The sequence below is a fragment of the Paralichthys olivaceus genome, chromosome 4, assembly GCF_024713975.1.
Source record: "Paralichthys olivaceus isolate ysfri-2021 chromosome 4, ASM2471397v2, whole genome shotgun sequence".
Classification (NCBI taxonomy): Eukaryota; Metazoa; Chordata; class Actinopteri; order Pleuronectiformes; family Paralichthyidae; genus Paralichthys; species Paralichthys olivaceus.
Window position 1 is genome coordinate 10,638,169 of NC_091096.1, and position 21,075 is coordinate 10,659,243.

General features: G+C 40.5%; 1 protein-coding gene across 1 annotated transcript; it reads right to left on the minus strand.

The window, feature by feature from the left end:
• Positions 1-4,161: 4,161 nt before the first annotated feature.
• On the minus strand, positions 4,162-20,101 carry plcxd3 (phosphatidylinositol-specific phospholipase C, X domain containing 3). Its single transcript, XM_020102748.2, has 6 exons — positions 19,905-20,101; positions 11,235-11,491; positions 10,844-11,017; positions 8,795-8,970; positions 7,658-7,759; positions 4,162-6,978 (listed from the first exon to the last, which is right to left on the minus strand). The coding sequence occupies exons 1-6, from the start codon at positions 20,005-20,007 to the stop codon at positions 6,819-6,821; spliced, it is 972 nt and encodes a 323-aa protein (XP_019958307.1). The 5' UTR covers positions 20,008-20,101; the 3' UTR covers positions 4,162-6,818.
• Between the last annotated feature and the right edge of the window lie 974 nt (positions 20,102-21,075).

Here is a 21,075-nt window from a genome sequence, read left to right on the forward strand (position 1 = left end):
CATATCTGGAGGGATTTTCTTGGAGATAACATGTTCACAAGGCAAATAAGGGTTTCGTGAAGTTATGTGAACTTGGCCTTTGACGACCAAAATCTGTTCAGTTCATCCTTGAGTCCAAATCTCAAGAAATTCCCTCAAGGCTTTCGTGAGATATCGTGTTCACAAGAATAGGACGGATGGAGGACGAATAAAACATTTGCTTGCTGTGTTAAGGGCAAATCACCGCGTGGCTTCTTGTTGAACTTTGACCCCGATATTTGCTTAGCATGTGCTGATATGTAATCAGGCCTTAAAATTGGGTTCTGTCTTGGCACCTTTTCTTCTCTCTTATCGAGGGTTAAGGACAGAGGATGTCACACCTTGTACAGATTGTTAAACCCTATGATGCAACCCTGATTTGTGAATATGGGTTATTCAAAAAGATCGAATTTGATTTGGTATGAAAATAACGACCTTATCTAAGAAATTGACATCATCTTACCACATAGTGAGATGTCAGGTTTTTGTATAATATTGTGAGGTCGTGAACTAACTATGTAGAATGCCTAGTGATAATGTGAGTTGTGATTTGGCGCTATATAAATACAATTGAATTAAAAAACTGAGTAAAGGAACAGAACTGTTCAGTGAGGGATCTGCTGCAGGAATCACTTTTAAGAGCAACAGTGTCGAAGGAGACACAAAAGCAGCATAACTCCTTTTATTAGTTGTATTAACTCGAGCTGTGATTTAGTCTGTCAACACTGGAGGGCAACAGAGATTTAAAAACGGTTTCCTCTCCATGGCTGGAATGTGATTCAAGCCAAGCAAATACATCTGCCCGGTGGAATAGAATTATTAAGACTGTAGCAGGAAACATTTTATGGCAAAGGATCTATCAGGGTTTTACCACAGGATCTAATTAATTCTAATGATGATTTGGATCTGGGCCTGTTGAGAGAGACACAGAGAAAGTGTTTAAACAACAACGTCACCTGAATATCTGCATCTCCTGCAGCCAAATGTGAGAGACTCTGCTGTTGAAGGAATAAATGTCCTTGTTTGTATCTGGATTCCACTTTTCTGTGTAATTACGTACATGCATCTGGTCACATGCAGAATGGGCGCAGTGCTGAGCATATCAATCAATTACAGGCAGCTCAAGAGGGAATATCACCAAGTCTAAGTGTTCCGATTTTTGATTGAGCAGCCGTGGGGCAGGTGAGGTTTGGTTAGCGAGCATCAATTCCTGCTGCATATCATTTCCTGAAATAAGCCACAGAGACACTTTGTTCCTGCCCACAAACGTAGCACATGAAATTACTGTGCAGCTCAATTTAAAATGAGTCCTGATAGATAGAACAAGGTGAGTTTTATTACAGCTGCAATGATATTTTGGAATCGAGACGACATCTCTGCGGCTCTGAACTCGGAGCAGAGGAAGGAAATAGAGAAAATTAGGAAACACAAGTTAAAACAAAATGAGAAATGAAGCTTGTAGGATAATATTATACTCATATTCCTGGTGTACCTCATACTCATACACCTATACATGTATAAACTGTCTATAGATGCATACATATGGATGTGTCTATTTCAAAATCTTCTGATTCACAAATACAGTATCCATCCTCATGCAACCATCCTGTGCCACTGCACTTTACTCAAGTACACTTATCTCCCAAAACATTTCCGTTGTGAAAGCTGTATATCTGTACATATTATTGGTATTTTTATTGATTTATTCTCACGTCTGACTTTCTGCCGCTGTGACAAGTGAATTTCCTTGGTGTTGTCAAAAAAGTTTTATCTTATCTGATGTATAGCAGTAAACATTGTTGTTGCCGTCTGCATACATTTCATTATATTAGACTCCTGCTAGAATATCATAAGGAAACAGGGGAACATTTGAGCAATCCATCACCTCAGGTCAGATTACAAATTCTTGAAACTTAACTCATGAGTACTTTTTACGTATTAGACTGAGACAATGATGATTAAAAAGAGATTTTCTGAAATGACCACCCCAAACGCTAAATGACTCAGCTACTGTACAGAAGCGAGCCAAGTTCCGGCACTTCAGGCTAAAATAACAGTTGGCTCAGACAATAGGCCACCAGACCGTGTCCTCCATTAGTGCCGCTTCCGTGGCTCCCATGATGTTCAGAGGGCCATCTTTGACCGCCATCTGCCCTGGAAGTTTGGTCTGCCAGAGGACGACAGTCTGCGAGGCTCAGACAGACAGTGAGTGAGGCAGTGATCGTGCCGCTTATAAACCAACACCCCTCCAGAATAAATCACATATTCAACACGTTTGTGATATTCGTGTCTTTTAACACACTGGAGCATCTGAACAGGTGAAACTGTAAGCCAGTGGTTCTCAACTCAGTTGTCTAGAACATGTTTTTATTTAATCTGATCCAGATTTTTCTCAAATCTTTTTTGTATCCTATTGTGAAATACTGGATGATTTTACCTTTTCAGTTCTTTTCACATGAAGAATTAACAGAAGTACGCTTCTCTGTGAAAACAATGCCATTCCATAGTTACCTCTGCCAGGGGGAAACATTTTCATCTGCGTTTTTTTGTCTATTTATATGTTAGTTAGCAGTATCACACAAAAATACTGCTGAGATTATAATGAAATTTGGTGGAAGGATGTGGTGTGGGTCAGGAATGAACCCATTACACTTTGGTGCAGATGTGGGCATTTGTTTTCTGTCTCCTTAACATTCTTTTCTCTGATCTCTCAGAGATATCACATCAACACTAACACTTAAAACCAATAAAACTACAACTAGACAGTTTGGTTTGTTCAATTCTAACAGAGGAAAAAAAATGTTTTAATTTGAGTTGAGTTAAAACTAAATGCCAGTGATCTGAGATGATTAAGGTCATAAACCACCAGTGGTCAGTTCAAACCAATGGTCCGTTCACACACAATTACAACACACACTCTAATTTTCGTTCTCTCTCTCTGTTCCCTTCCTGTGAGAGGTCCACCTCCCTTTGGCCATTTGCTGTTTTCGTGTCTGAATGACTGTAAGAATCATTACAATTCTGCCTCTGTCCCCGATAACGACTCCATATTTGTTGGCAAATTATAATTCTTCGTGCCTCATTTAGTTTCATTTTCACGAGGGATAACAGTGCTGGATCTTTTTTGTTGAGCTTTTTATGCTGTTTTTTATGTCTCTCTCGCTGTAATGTTGCAGACTGTGGTTATTGTAGCTTCTATATACAGATAATTCAGCCCTGTGTCACATACCCTCACAGACAGAGCTCTTGAAATCTCTCTGTCTCCTCCTCACACCTCACAAAATTTTAGTGAAACTGTGCATCTTGCTGCTGCCCTTCTTTAAACTGTCTGAATGCCACAATCCATCTCTACCTCCTACACCTCTACCTCCTCCTCATGTTTGTTTGCCTGAGAGTGTGTGTGTGTGTGTGTGCGTGACAGAGGACGACAGACAGACACAAATGTGCTCCTACTCTCACGAACACAATAATGGTGCATGTGCATTTTCTCGTTTTTTTCGGCAAATAGACTGTCAATCTAATCCGATGAGATTCATCAATGCCTTTTCTTTCACTTTTTCCTCAAGAAGCATCATCAACGACCTGCAGTCCATTAATATCCACAGAGGAATAACAGGAACATTTGTAGAATCCTCACACATCTGCACAAAAAATGATGCCTATAACCTCAAACATGCTTAGGTCAATATCATCATCAAATTTCACACTAAGTTTGCACGCACACGCACACGCACACACACACACACACACACACACACACACACACACGGCCACCCAGCGTCTGAGTTACTTCAGCTTCCTCCTTGTAAGAGACACCTGGCTGCAGTAAGGCAGATGCTGAATTACAAAACAGTCTCAGCAAGGTCACTCTAGGTGCCGCTACCCACCCACCTCCATCCTCATCACCGTGGAAACTGGAGGATTTTAGGATGCTACTCTGCACAAATAGTGAATAAAATACTGGTGTATGTTTGTTTAAAAGCTGTGGATCTACATATACTGTTTAGTTGTCGAGTGCTGCCATTTGCTGATCTAATTTAAGTACAGTTTCATTAAATTGGCTTTAATGAGGATTTTTTTCAGTCAAACAAACACCACTCAATAAGCCGGAGACCAGTCAGAAAATAATACCTCAGTCCGTCGATCAGTGCGCATAGAAGCTTTATTTAATCGGCCACTTAGAACAGAGTCACTTTGATTGGAACAAAGGTTTTTGAGTTTTACAACAGCAAAGGGACTCATTTCACACCAGAACATAAAGGCAACAACAACAGTTTAGACACAAATTATCCTAACAACACGATTTGCAAGCCTCTTTCCAGTCTGTTCACTCGTTGTAGGTTCACTCTCTCAATCTGTGTCTGGCAGCGGTGCAACATTTAAAAAATATATTTATTTGGAGGTTTGTTTTAAAGGGTAAAAACATTTCAGCTGCTCTAAGGAACAATGTGCATAAAACAACAAGTTAACACACAAACCTCATGAACCCTCGTAAGGTACGTGGAGAAAGTTGTTGATCATGCACAAAAAAGTGAAGTACCAAATAAATATGAAAACAAGAAGCAGTATGAAAGCTCAGTCAAGCTAGAAGTTAAGAAATCGTCGTCAATGACTCTTCACAATAAATTTCAATCATTTACAATTTATCGTCAGTATACTATTTGCAATTACAGTATGTACAAACTTCCCACGATATAAAACATTTTAACATGAAACCACACTGAAGTCAAAGAAGTACTGTTTGAACTCATCTTAACATTTAAGCATATGATACAAACATGACGTTCCTGCTGACACTCAGTCGCTCGACCACATGACCGGAAATAGAAATGGCACAGTTACTCACAAGACGCATACATTCACAAATCCAAACAGCTGAGTTTCCTGTTTTTGGTTTTACATCACCAAACTAGACGACGATGCCCTTCCAGAATACATTCTCTGCAGAAAACGCCACACTTCAATTTATAAGTTGTGTGGATGTTTGACTACTATGCAATTGTTTTTTCATGCATAAAGTGTAAAAAATATCTCTATTGTCTTCCTCAGTCATTTCAACGTACTCTTCCATCTTAAAGAAGACTTTGCCGGGTAAGGAGGGACATATACATATAAAAAATGGGAGTGCACTAAATGTATTGCACCATAAATCCAGAAACATTCATAAACACAAAACACCAAAGACCTACAGCTACACTTCAACTAAACATTTATGTATTATTTTCCAAGTGTCCATCCACTTGTGTCACATGGAGACCTGCTGTCTCTGAATTATGGTGTTCAACCTTTTCTGAGTGGAAGAAAAGCGTAAAGCAACTTAATCACCTGCTTCTATGAAAGACACGACACCGTGACACATCTCACGATGACTCACACGGTAAAAGTACTGCACGACAGCAGCGGGGAGAGACACATATACAGTACAGGGGGGCAAAGATTCTGCAGAGGACTCATAGACAGTTGATTCGCTCTTGTACAGTATTTTTGTAGTCGGCTATCACGACTCAGCACCCACAACAAAATCCAATACGTTCGTCTCGCTGGCAGTTTGACAGCTGCACTTTATTTGGATCGTGCGTCTGCAGAGAGTTTAATGTTCAGCAACATACATACAAATATATTCAACCATGTAGATGGTTAGCCACCAGGTTTAATCCATGAATCTCAGCAAATAACCTATTGAAATCTTGAATACTCTTGAATACTGCAGGTTGTCCATCTGGATAAAGTGGATAAGAAGATGACATTGAATGCATCACTATCGTGAGATCTTTCTTTCTAGTGAAACATGGAACTAACACTTTTGACCAGAGATGCATATTGTAACAATAAAGGACACATTAAGAGTGAGGGATATGTTGAGACAATCTGCTGAATCGATGAATCTTAACTGAAATGTTGCAAAAAATCCTCTCTGCAGGTGTACAATCCTGATAAAGTGTTACTGAAAATGACATTGAACGCATCCCGAGCCACCCTCAACAAATATTCTCTCATTAAGATTCTCTTAAACTTTAAAAAAAACACTGAGTAGGTGAAAATGATTGTTTCATTAAAATGCACACAAGATTAACTTCACATCACGCTTGTTATGTTTTCTTGGCTAGTAGAGCTGCACTGGTTTGATGTCAGGAGGTGAACGTGGTTAACCGGTGTGCACAGGTGTCTACATTGCAAGGTGACTTCATGTGAGACTATTAGTAGAAGAAAACACTATGAGAGATGGATGCTCAAGAAAGAAATGGTTAATTTCTCTGAAACCGGGATTTGACCAGAGATGCAAATTATTTAAAATAAGAAGAAAGACAATTTCTAGCTACTTACGCCAACGTACAATTTGAGTGGTTTAAGTTTCACAGACTCCTTTAAAACCTTTGAAAAATCTCACTGTTACAAGAATATCAAGATTGATTTACCAGGACATTTAGCAGAAAGCTGATATGCTCGGAGGATTCTACGCTTGATGAAGTGGTGAGCCTAGAAACAGATCGGTGGAAAAAGCAGTTATCTTTTTACAGCATGGGATAATAAAGAAAATTCATATCTCACTCGAAAGAAACGGATTCCTCAGAACCGGAACCGAGCAGACTCTCATTCTCTTAAGGTGCCAAAACCAAACACCAGGTGCTGCTTCTACTAAACCCATTTCTTCTTCCGACTTTTTCTCTCAATTCACTATAGCCCTAAATAAAGAGAAAGGAGCAGTGAAGCCCCCCTCCTGGAATAAATGCCAAAGAGAAAAGAGAGCGCAGACCCAGGCACCGGCGACTGTGCTCTCAGACGCCGCCCCCCGCAGGCTCTCAGGTGGCATCGTCGTCGTCTTCTTCGTCCAGGTGATAGTTGAGGGTGATGACGGCACTGATGAACTCCCCGAGCTCCACAAAGTCAGCTGTGATAATGTTGATGCCGCTCTCGCCGGGTCGCTGTGATCTGATCCACTGCATCATGCCCGGCAAGGCCCTGAGAGGAGGACACGGAAACACACACGTTAGGGGGACGAGGGGAAATAAACGATACAGAGAGGGATAGAAGACGGGGGAGGATTCATGGTTGGTTGGTTTAACGCAGAGAAGGGCATGCTCTGATAAAAGATCTGTGTGACGCAGCATGGGATGTGTGCGAGCCAGAGACCCGCTGGGAGGATGACACTCCGAACAGTTGCTGGACGTGTTCACGAGCACCAGAGGAGGATGTTACTCCTGCAGATGTCTCGCACCATCTTTCCGCATGACAACATTCTACGTGTCGTCTCCTCCTCCTTTCCCGCACTGGCCGTCCTTGGTGGCAAATAGGAATGAATGGAGTCTTGAAAAGGATACCAACATCAAAGTGACCGCACGCCTGCTGAGAACGGCTGATAGTGGAGTTATCAAAAAAATAATTCATGCCAGGGAAATTTATGTTTTTTTCCACAGAGGCTTTTAACAAACTGTTGACATTAAGAGGGAGTGGAATACAGAGATGGGTTTGTGGCAGCTTAAAAAAATAAAATAAAGACTTGAATGAGGTCAGTATCAAACGCCTGAGGATACCTGTAGAAACCAACATGCCTGTGGATGTAGATATAAATACCATGATGAGTCACATGACTGGTGTGTGTGTGTGTGTGTGTCTGTCACAAACGAACAGAAGTACACACCTCTCTGTAATCGTCTCCCTCAGTCCACTCGCCACCCCCTTCATCACGGTGCTCGCCTTCGGTGTCAGAACCACCTGGGAGACAAAGAACGTCCCCTTCCTCCTGCAAGAGACACATTGAAGATTCAGTATATTTTTCTTGTTTCTCTTTTTTTTTGCATTTTCTCTTTTTATGTAAAGCAGCGGCAGAGAGGTGCGACATACATAAATAAACTGGAGAGTGAATTACTTTAAGTGCCCACAACAAAATAAACACATGCTGCTGGAAAGAAAATCAGAGACACAATAATTTCACATGCAAAATGATGTCGGATTTTGCTGAAACGCCCTTAATTACTGTACAGCTCATTCTTTGAGTGTTGCGGGGGGGAGCTAGAGACAAGCTCAGCGGACACTGAGGGGCGGGGTGCACCCTGGACAGTTCGTCAGCGAGTCGTGTTCATCATACAGAGACAAACATCAGTTCACACTCACATTCACACAAACTGTCAATTTAGAGTCTCCAATTCACTACAGCCCCAAACTGCATGTGTTTGGACTGTGGCAGGAACACAGGAGAACCAGATTTAGACCCCACTTTCTTTTTGTGTGTGTTGCTTGTTACCACAGGGAGCACTTTAGGTTCACATCTAAATGACACTTTGCTTAAAGAACTGCATGCCAGAAAAGGCCCAGATTTGTTTTGTGACATTTGGGCCACATTTGCTATTTTACAAGTGGGCAACTTGAAGCTCACATCCATTTTGTTCAGGGCCACAACAAGGCATCACAAGTGGCTCACATCTGTATGCTTCACAGATGACTGACGTAGTTGTACTTTAAATTTGAATGTGCATCAAAGAGCCAAACAATTGGGATAAACTCCATCTAAAAATACCCCATTCTTACAGCAAGCTAATGGACAAGTAATTAAATCATGAGCTTCAACATCTTAGCAAAGTACAGGCATAACGAGAGCAAATCTAAAATCATGACAGAGTGAAGAATTGCATTGGATGATTCATTTGTAAAAGCTATAAAACATTAAAAAGGAAATGGTGCACAGACTATTAGCAGTGCAAACATCCCATTACGTCCCATTTAACTTAATGCATGGTGGATTTTTGTTGGCCACAATGACTTAAACGAAGCGGCCGACCTGCGGTCAGTGACAGAAGCCTGGAGGAACTGAACCAGCTTCTCTGGGTCCGTGGTGTTGGCCCAGGGAGAGGGCATCATCTGGCCGGGCCACAGGAAGGGCACTTCCAGGGCCATAGGGTGGTGATAGAAGACCAGGACCTGATACTCCTTCTCCCACAGATACTGCAGAGTCACCTGGAGACAGAGGGGGAGGTCATGGAAAGATGTGACAAAGGAGTAATAGAAAAAGGGTGATAGAAAAAAAATGTAACACACGTCGCTGAGATGTAACTGGTGGTTACTTAGAGAAGCTTTATGTGCATTTGAATAGAAGCAATTAGAAATAAGAAGATCCAAATGCTGGTTACAGAGCATCACAGTGATTATGAAGCACCGTTGTTCAATAATGATTGACCATATAAACTGTCAAACGTGTGATACTTGAGAACAGACAGCTTTGTCACATAACAACCACTTTATAAAAAAAATCTATCAATGTGTTTTAGAAAACAAAATTAATTTTTAGAGTAACAAAAACATGTTTATTTGTCCTTTTTAAGCTATTTCAGGCAAAACACATTTCATTGCATTGCAAAGACTAACTGGCAGAAAATGTTCAATAAATCTATTTCATAGTTCTGTATTTGCAGCTCTGTGTGCACTTTAGTTTAGTTTGTTCATTTCAATGTTATCCAAAAGCAATTTCACAAAACAAAACAATTCACTTACACTCCATGAATGAAAAACAAGCCGGGAGAAGAAAACTCTTCTCTGCCCCTTTCATGTGAATTACTTTTCACAAATCTCATTAGAAATCAATAATGCATTAATCAATAATCATCATCGTAACATAAATATTATTCAGTAAGTTCATACTGCTTCACTTCATGTTACCTCTCTGCTGAAAGATTTTTTGGTGTTGGAAGATTGAAGCTACATTTCTTTAGTTAGTCATAATAAAATAAATCTATATTCCCTGTCAAGCTATTAAAGATGAAATGACCAGGTAATACATTACATGGTTAAAGATGTAACACGGAAGAACTAGGACCCATACAACAAAAAGCTGTTTTTTTTAATTGTTAACTTACGTTTTCACTTCAAATAAGCCAAACACCTCCTGGATCAGAGCAGTGCAAAGGATTAACACTGTACCATTAACGCTGTACCATTAACACTGTACCATTAACGCTGTACCATTAACACTTTACCATTAACACTTTACCATTAACACTTTACCATTAATGCTGTACCAGAGCAAACATTTTTGAAACATCTGATCAGATTGTTGATGTTCATTCAAACCTTCAGCTGAGTTCATCTCCTGACCTCTGTGAACAGTTTTTTTTGGAATGACAAAAATGAACAAAAAATCTGATCCCGACTAATCACAATTTCCCTGATCTGTCAACTCCTTAATTATTTCTTGTTCTATTCTTCAGCTCTTTTACACCAGTGTCTATATCTCCACTCAATGACTCATGAAGTCTCTATGTCCACGATTGGTGCTTCTGTTACTTCTCATACAAACTGTTGAAAAGAAGAGACACATCCAAAGATCCAGGACAATAATACATCATTTATGTAGAGTCAACTCAACTCAGCTGACTCATAACATTTTATAAGTGCCACCTTTCAAAGAGCAAGAAGGAGTCTGCCTCAGTCCCTTCTCTTCTTTCAGTGCTCTCCAATTAGAAAAAGCCACATCAATGGTAAATCAGTTTTTGTCTCTGCCATTGAACACAAAAAGTTTCTTTTTTCATCAGAAGCATTAAGACTTTTTTTTTTTTTTTTTTTACTTTTCTTGGATGGTTTTTCCACAATTCTCCACCTCAGCTGTTGCTCGCCTCTTATAGCTCTGGCAAACTTGCTGGTTGACTTCAAATGCGTCGCTACCGGTGTAAAATACAGAGCGTTCATTTGGTGAGTGGCTTGATTGTAACAGACATTAATTTATGTATATATGAAAAGTCCGGCACTCCAGCTTTAATTGATCAAAACATATATATCACATGGTACCAAGCAGAAACCAATAATTATCAAAAGTATCTTAAACATCTGACTGTACCTCCTGAGCGAAAACAACTGGGCAGAGCTTGTCTCCAAACACCTCCTTCAACATGGCCACCAGTTTTTCATGGTGCATGTTCTGCACACCATAGAAGTGGTTAAAGTCCAGGAACACAACCTCTCTGGCGTGAGTTGACAGGAAACCACTGATCTGCTTGAGACCTTCTCTGACCTGAGAAACACAAATATGAACAACACACATATTAATCATTTCTTTGCTGACGCAGCTGTGATGTACACTCAAAATCCCTGAAGGACCTCGTATGATTAAGCTCTCAGACTTCACTCGCGCATAAATACACAGAAAGGTACTAACATCACTTAGCAACCACAAGCATGGCTAAATATTCATCCCATCAGAAACCATCAGAACTGTGCTTTGCGCTGACCGTGGCGCTGAAGAGCCCGTGGGCGAAGAACAGCTCATTGTCGGGGTCGCGGGGCTTGGTGGAGATGCGCAGATCAAAGAAGCGGATCCCGGCCTCCAGTTGGCTGGTGAAGTTCATCGTCTGCGTAGCTAACCACTTCCTCATGAGCTTCTTGGCCACCGTGCCAAAAACAGAGACGAAGTTCTGCACCGTCTCAGGCTGCTCGGGGCCCACCGGAGATGACTCGTCGATGTAGAAACTGAAGGAATCGTGGGAGCCTGGAAAAGGACACAAACATGAATCTGTATACTGGTATTACAGACCATGTGTTTTATTTTTGTGGTGGTGTGAGGCAGGAAGAGTGGATTCAGTGCTGGAAACTGCCTGGTGCCATGGCAACAACCAGATTATGTGAATAACAGCATCCATGGTCATAAGTCATGAACTCTGAAAAGTTGACAACAAGTACAAGTACAACTGTGCAGACATACAATGATGTTTGTGTACATTAAGAGATGTTGCTATATGCAAAAAGCAGAAACTGTAACTGTGTGATAACATACAGCCCAGTTCTACAGCTAATGTTTCTTTTAATTATTGATTAATCCGTGGGTCAATAAAACATGGGTCATGTCTTCAAAGTCCAAAATCTAAACAAAAAAAACCGAAATTCGCCCATTTGAGAACAGGAACCGTCAAGTGTTTGACATTTTACTGTAAAATTACTTGAATGATTTAAGCTCGGGCTGGTGTGTCATGTTTACCACAGTCCTGCGAGGGCCACAGACACCGGCTTTTTTCCTTTTTCTTTTCAGACGGCCTTATTTATTGATGCTATCAGGACGTGAGGAGGATTTCAACAACTAAGATAAAGTGTTTCAAAAACAAATTACCAACACTACAACCCCAACTTTAATTAAATGTCACAAAAGTTACCAGCAAATCCATTAATCTTTGCTAAGTATTTTTTTCGCCTGACTGAAACAACATTTTCATCAGAACGTCTGTTCAAAATAATACAATACGTCCTTACAGATTTCAATTTTAGGTGGAGACTTTTATTTGTGGTTAAACCTGACACAAGTGTGTTGCCTTCAAAATGTGCTAAATGAGTCTGATCCTCTAAGACCCTTTGAGATTTTCTAACCATCTAGAAAAAGGCTAGAAATCCTCAGTTGTTATTCTCAGGTCCTTCGTGGATAGAGTATTTTATTTCAGATAACAGGAACACAGCTGCTCAATCTTACAAATTCAATTCCTGGTGGCCACTTTCTCCTGAAAGCCTTTTTAATTATATTCTAGACTAACATTTCTCAATATCTCATCTTCAATTTAACAAGGATGTTTTTAAAGGCGTTTCCAGTGGTCAGATAATATTTGACAAAGTCGACAGAGAATTAAAGGCCAAGAAAGAAGAAGAGAAAATATCAGCTTTGACTGCCCACAGAATAACTCTTATTTCACCTTTTCCTGACATTACACCTTCAAATGCAGAATAAAGTGGACTAACAGATCAAGTGGCTGAAGCACTGCTTGAATTCAAATGCACTTGATGTGAAAAAGCAACTTTGACGTCCGATGGTGACAGGGGCAGATCCAGGGGTGGGGGCCGGGGGGCACTGACTCCAGCTGAAATTTGATTGGCCCCTGCAGTGCCACTGTCCTGTCACTAGTCAACTTCTATCAATAATACAGAAGGACACAACCTTCAAAATATATGCAATAGTGTGTGGCTTTGCTCAAAGATATAGAGCTGACAGTAAACAAGGAATGACTTTAATGTGCATCTTACTGAATAAGGAGCAATACATGGATAATTGGCCCCTCTGTGTAAATTGTGTCCCCTTTATGGCCCCTGATTTGAAAAAATCCTTGATCCACCACTGACTTGCATGCAAATCATGTGTTACTCATCATCATCATCATCATCATCATCATCATCATCTGTAAATGAATCAAAAACTAATTTCTCCTTTCTTCCTTAAGAAAGTAGGAAAACATGAAAATTGATTACACTTTTAGTAACTGGAATTGTTTCTGGGAAAATATATATACACAGTTAAATGTTTATATTATAAAAATTCATATTCCAGCACCATGAGGATCACAAACTCATTTTTATTCACAACCATTGTTTTTTGGCATGGCAGCACAAATCTCAGATATATCTCATAACCTCAGAAGATAAAACTGAAGCCGAATGGAGAGACACCACGATCTGTTAATGAAGTATATGCATCACTGTGACTAACCAGTTAATCTATATTCTGAGTTGTATTTAGAGCAAAACATAATTGATAAATATGGGTTTATTAAACATGTGTTTACGGGTTTAAAATCATCTAATAGAAAATAATAACACGCCTCCTGTCAATATCTTATCGAAACAGTGACAATAATGACAATTGATTGTCAATACTGCTTTTGTGACATTTCAAACTGATCCAAGGGGATTTCTGTTGTGTGGAGGTTGTGTGTCCTTCCATGACAAAAGAGCAAGCGTGTGTGTGTTATGCAAATTAAGCTGACACTAATTCTGGTATCCGCCTCGCGCTCACATCACTGCAATCAATTTCTCATCCTCCTTTCGTCTCGTCATCACATCCCCTCACAGACGGACATACGACCGTCCTCAGCCGACACACACACACAGAGCCCGTGTTGACCTTCAGCTCGGTACTGCAGTGGCAGGTCTTCACAGTCGGCCCACAGAATGACCATAAGCAGGGGAGACAGCTGAATCCTGGGGCATCGCGACACACAGCATCGCTACAGGCCGAGCTGCATCAGCAGGTCACAGTGAGACAGAGTGTGACCTTAGCTGGACACTACAGCTGGATCTGCTGCTGTTGCAGGAGATTGTTTCTCTTTGGCTCTGACGGTTGAAAATTCAAATTTGCTCACATGACTAACAGCCCAAATTCAAAAGATATTCAACTCAATGTCACAGAAAATGAGTAAATCTCTGCATATGAGAGGTTGGATCCAAGAAATATTTGGCTTTTTTCCTAAAAATATTCCTTACACGATAATTCAAATAGTTGATTATTCTTTACATAATTGACAAGAGACAAATTGTTACAATCTGTAATATCATGGATGCTCCTGACATCTTGACTATTATGATATTGCACTACATATAAATTACATTCATCTGGCCCCTGTGACCTACAACCAACTATACTGTATATAATCAGCTGAACACCGAAGGCAAACTAATAAAACTTATTTGTGCATCACTAACAAGCATTGTCTTGAATATGCATGACAAAGAAAGGCCTGTGCATCATGTTATATTGCAGAGAGACACAAGCTCACAGGAAACCGGAGACATTATCAACCCTGAAGGGGCCAAACATTTCGTGAGTAGAATGTCTGCTGAGAAGCTGCAGAGTTGTGGAAACTGCAATTTAACACAATCCAGCGTTTGTACTGAGCTCTGAACATGATTCATTATTTGCTCCAGCGTAAAGCTGAGCCACGTATCAAGATTAAAGCATTCATATGGAGATGTGAGGAAACATTTGGATGTTTGAGGTGCTGACAATGAATCTTTAATGCTCATAAAAAATGTAATAAATACTACTGTCTCAAAATTGAGACATTTCCATGTTTATTCTTCCACGTGAACTATTGTATGTAATATGTGCTCTTCCCTCACACTTGTCATATAATGGGTAATTAATCACATGCCAGAAAATGAAGCCAAAACATCAGAACATGCCAGAGTCTGCGCAATTACAATCAGTGACATGTCCGCCATCTTTATTTGTAGTGTAGGATATGGACGCAAAGAAGCTGATGTTCGACTGCGTTGAAAATTGAAGGGAGAGAGAACCAGACACAACGGAGACAGATAAAGGCTGAAACAAGCAGAGACATAATATAATGCAGAAGGATAATGAAGGAAGTCACTTGATGATGATGTTTATGCCTTTTTTCATTAAAAATCATTACTGTTCACTACGCACTCTTTTATATCGGGTTGGAGAGGAGAGGAGGAAATCAAAAGCCTCTTCTCCATCTTCTTGTTTGAGCAGCAGTGCGAACATTTCTGTTGAGGTTGAAATTATTTGAGTTTGTCAAACACAACATATGTGGTCGAACTAAAGTTGATGTGAAAAGGGATTTAGGTGAGTCCATGACTCACAGGCATTTACAGAGACTAGCTGCACCACTGCCAAATCTTTACCACCCATTTGCTTCATTTCTCCCTCTTTCAATCTATTTTCTCCTCCCTTGTTTGTTTTGAATTTGACTTCCCATCGGATACCATCCATCCTTCCTGTTCAGGGTTTAAGAGGCAGCAGAGTGATCTAGTCTAGCGAATGATGGAGAAATTTACAGCTAAAAGACCGGCCCTTTTATCTCAACCACAAGGGAGGAGGCAAGACTGAAGATGCCAGGATTTGTTTTATTGCCTGCGAGGCCATCTCAATTTCATACAGCTGCCTTCACCCTGTCCCTTCGGGTAAAGGTTTATTATTCATTTCTAACCTTTGGTGAAGCTTTGGGCTGTGACACTCAGAGAAGCTAAATAACACTCCTTGAGCTCACTCATGCAAACCTGACACTTTGGATAAATGGGGACACTGTTGTGTCTCTGAGGTCATGTCGCTTATTCAATCCAACAGTTTTCCTTCTTTGAATAAAGTCAAATTAAATGTTATTTCCCCTGATAGCAAAGTATTAAATTGTCATATATAACTGGTTTGGTCGCAAAACATGTGCTGATTATACATATATATATATATATATATATATATATATATATATATATATATATATATATATATATATATAAAAACTTTGATTTTGTAGCTTTAAAAGCTGTAAAAGAAATTAGACTAACAAAGTTAAACTTAGTTGCTTAGAACATTTAGACATCTAAATCTATATTTAGTTCCTGTGTAAACCTGCAGGAAACAGATATGTAATCATACCTATCAGTGCATACTCAAAAATACTGAAAATCCAATTCAAATACTGTGGCGGTGAAATTCTGACAATCATCCTCTTCCCTCCAGTTAAGCTTGTTCCGTGGTGACAGAACCAAGGCAGAACAGATTCACAATATAGGTCTGGAAGTGCACATTTTACTGACCACCTCAGCCTCACAAACATGCAGCCAGGTAGTCTCCAACGCTCGCCTAACACATCCAACAATAGTCACAGAAAAACAGACCATCACATCCCTCATTGTTCAGCTCGGGAAAAGGAAAAGAGTATCTACTCCCTCTCACTGTATCTCCTTTCTCCCTTTTTGAGCTCCGTCTTTAATCAGGTACCACTCCCTTTCCCTCTCCTCTCCTGTTTATCCTCTCACCTTTGCGAACTGGCCACAAGGACAACTGACTTATAGACTTGATATGTTGTGCAACACATGCTGAGTCACATCTACATGCAACCATGCTCTTATATCACAAACAAAGTGGTTCTGATCAGCAGAAGACAGGACACATCTCTTATTTTTATGTAATAAATAAACAGCAATGTACTTGGCCGCTGTGCTGTGCCATGAGTCACAGCATGATAAACAACTCTAAATACAACTCAGTGGTCAATACTTATGTTCTTGTATGACCTCTGATCAAAACAGTCTAAATGTGACTGTAATCAGTGACCTCTTTGAATGTATTTTTTATATACATTTGTGGGGGGGGGGGGGGGTAATTAACAGCTCCTCACCTTCAGATGTCCTTGGTGTGAAAAATGATTTACTGGTTTATCTCTCAGAATCTGAAAATCATGCAGTCCGACCTCTCTGCTATGTTCGACACAAATCCATAATTTTCTTCCTTTTGGATTGGGCTGCCTCTCACCTATTCAGAGACTCATTCCTCATAACTTTCTACAGATAATCTCTCTTAGGTGTACCACAAGGCTCTATCCTAGTGCCCATTTTATTCACATAACACATGCTTCCAGTGGGATTTGTTTTTAGAAATTTTAACATTTCTTATTATTATTACATTGAGAATATGCAGCAACACACATTTAAGGAATTTGAAGTTTCATCAGTTTAACAGAAATACAACATAAGTTCTCACGTCTGACCCTTTAAGGTACAACAGTCTCCTATACACATTACATTTTCTAATTTAGAGACCAATAGACTTTTAAACATGCTTTTTACTATTTTTGTCTATTGAATACTGTAACTCTGTCTGTAGGAGTCAGCCTCGTCTCGCCTGCAGCTTGTCCAAAATTCAACAGTAAGCCTCTCCAAGAAGACTTGACCTCTCCAACTCCCTGTACTCATCTCTTTTTACTGGCTACCAAATAAATGGCTTTAAGATTATTTTATTTGTTTGAAGGTGCTGCCTTAATAGCTACCAGTGTGTTTCTCCTCATCCAGCCCCCTTGGATCTTCTGAACAACTTCGAGTCATTTGTAAATGGCCAGAAAAGATGACAGAGCATTTAAAATAGCTAATTACTCATGCTTGTGAGTCTTCTCCTACATGCGTGGTTAATTTGATAAAAAGTATATATAGTACTATTTATATCTTCACTAGACTTCATATTTAATTAAAACTCCAAATATGGAAATTGATTTCAATTATCTCTCTGTAGATAAGGTTCTTTGCAGGTTACAGTCATACTGCATGGTGGAAGGTACTGTTGCATGGATTAGCTGTTACATCACCACCACTGCCACCACCTGAGTCTACATGATTGACTGAGGCAATATCCTGAGTCTATTAACCCCGTAACCTTTGTGAGCTTGTATTTGAAAATTAATCTTTTGTAATTACCTACACTGGCGGCACAAAGTAACTACCCACCGAAAACAAACAAACAAACAAAAACAAAAAACAAGCACATAAACGGACTAACGATGTAATCATCCTGGCTGAGGTCATTTACAATACACGTGAAGGTCAATCATCATCATAAAGTGGCTTTAAAACTTCACAGCGAGACTGGCCAGGTAGATTGAAGTCAACAGCACGTATGTAGATATTATCTGACATCCAGTAGCTGTTATATCTGTCAAACACTGTGTTGTGTATATTCATGTACAATATTTTCCTATAAATCAATTCTATGCATTTGCTCATACCAACTACTTTTAACATAACAAATAGATGCAATTAAAACAATCTGATGCTAATTAAGTCTTCGCTGTCACCACAAAACCGTGAAATAAACCAATCATACAGAAAATTGTGTATAATTATGAGTACAGCTGTGCAATGCTGGCAACACATACACTGGACCTTTCAGCTCTTTGGCAATAGGGGACTGAGGGGGGTGTCGTACCATCACAACAAGCGACTCCAAACAGCCGATCATTAAGGCCAGCTGGTGAAGTATTTCCTCTTCTTAATAGTGTAATACTCCAATTTAAGAGGAGGGAATGAAACAATCATCTTTTTGTTTCTTGTCTGCCCCAGTTTCATTCCTGCTTGAACAAAGGCTTGAGATACTGTGTTTTAAGATGAGATGAAAAGGATGCAAGACAGACTTTTGAAATAAATCAGACATACGCCCCAGTAAGAGCACGTGGTTGCTAAATATCCTGTGGATTAAGGAATTTACCCTGAAAAACATTACACCAAATGTGAGCACACTTGCACGAGAGAATACGAAGAATCAGAGGATGTTTACAGAATCTTTATCCAGTCGGTGGACAGATTAAGAGCAGCTGAGCTGCTGGCCTTAGGGCCAATAGTAAGTAATGACACCTAATTAAATGGGATAGAGCATGTTCCCATGAGCCTTGGCACTGGTGAACTGTGGTGCAGCACAGCATGTCACATTATTCTGCGACAAGCATGAGGTAATACATGGCATGTGTTACCTCATGCCTGACTGTCTTTCAGTCTTTGATTTTAATCTATGATGAACTGCATTCTGAGGTGTAGTCAGAGCTGGTATTATGCCACACCTCACCGGACATGCAGCAGCAAGCCATCTGCATGAGAAATGTCATGGGTGCACATGTGGAACCTTAACACATCAGGTATCAGAGAGAGAGAGAGGGAGAGAGAGAGAGAGAGAGAGAGAGAGAGAGAGAGAGAGAGAGAGAGAGAGAGAGAGAGAGGGTGTATGGAGGTGTGATAATCACCCAGCAGCAGATATGGAATTAACTGGCTTTTAATAAGCTGGTCCATCAGTGGTGAGCTTTACAACCTTTCTTAATTGAATGGAGTTCAAGGAGGTCCTTCGCACTGATTGGCTCAACGTCCACCAGCTCATTTTCTATGGGTTGATTTAAACATAAAGACTAAAACCATCCCACTCCCATGTCTACTCCTCAATGGCCGCCACCCCAGAACCAAAAGTTCGGCACTGAGCAGCTCAGCATGCTTCATCGTGGCCATATTGCCAATGAGTCAGTGACCCCCAACTCTTATTGTCTAAGGTTATCTCATCTTTAGGACTATTTGGTTGTGAAGCATCCAGGTTCATAACCTTTCGACCGCCTGTTCAAAACACACGGTACTTCTCACGATGCGCAACAGGTCTTAGCCTTTGTCTGACCGGGTCCAATGAAAGTTACGGAGGATCTTTTTAGCTTATATGAGTTGCACTGGAGGCAAAAGTCCAACATCACACTTTGCAAAGCGTTAAATATAGTTTATTCAATCCTCGTCTATTAGGATGCGTACAATGCGCGAAGGTGAAGACATGGACATCATGATCGTGCTCCTCGCACCAGAGGGCAACGTGGAGTTTCACCTACCGGGAATCGCCAGGTTGGTGAGCGGGATCGTGTGCATGCTCTGCGGTAAACTTGCCATCCAGTCTGCGAACCGTTGGTCGCATCTCCCGTGAGACGAAGCCATGCTGCCGCCGTGCACAACGCGCTCCTGCCTCCTCTCTTCCAGACCCGGTGCCTGTGCCAAACTGGAGTGGGCGCTCTCTCTCTCTCTCTGTCTCTCTCTTTCTCTCACTCACACGCGCGCGCACCAGTGAGACTGTGCGCTGTGGTCCACACCCCCCTGAGCAGTGCACATCAGCGCGCAATGCACAATTATGAAAATGAGGTTGGACGGATCCACACATGACAACAGTTAGTGGTTGGATTTCCAACAATCTGCACCAATGACACTGTAACGAAGGAACGTTTGATTTACCTAAACTGGAAAATATAAATCCAAATGAGACTGAGGTTAATTCCTAGATGATCTTGGAGCATTACTGACTGAAAGCATCATGGCAGTGATTCATCCTGACAGTGATAATGAATAACTGACAAATTCACTGTAGTGCTAATCAGCTACGTGGCTTTAACATGGGTCATTCACAAACTAGGTCACAAAGGTGTAAAGATGAATAATATTGAAAAAGCTGCATCTCTCCCCTCAGAGGAAAAGACATTTAAAGTTGCATCCCAGATGAGTGCTACTCTGATGAAGATGCATTTCCTCTTGGGTGTGTCTCTGCAGTCATGTTTCATGTGAGGGAGGGTTGATTCCATTGAGCCGCTGGACAAACAAAATCAATAATGACATAACCACACTGCATACAATCATCATCGATTATGCTTGTCCCACGTTAGATGCAACATCCATAAATTATATGGAGTGTAATTTGCAAAACTGCAGCCAGAATTGTGTCACATAAAAGATTCAGAGCAGATCTGCTTGCATCATTACCTGCTAATTCTAAAACAGGAATCAGACAAACTTTTAAAATCAATCTACTAATCTTCTGATCACTGTAATTCTAAAATCGCATATCTCGAGAACCACTCCTCTTAGCAGCCTTACAATTAGCAGGTGTATTTTTAATGGCCCAAGGTAGTGCAGTGTCAAATTTGATTATGTTGTCGACCACAACAGTGCGACTACGGACTCCCCAGCTCTGTGGACTGTGCTCAATTATTACAGTTGTGATAGGAATATTTTACA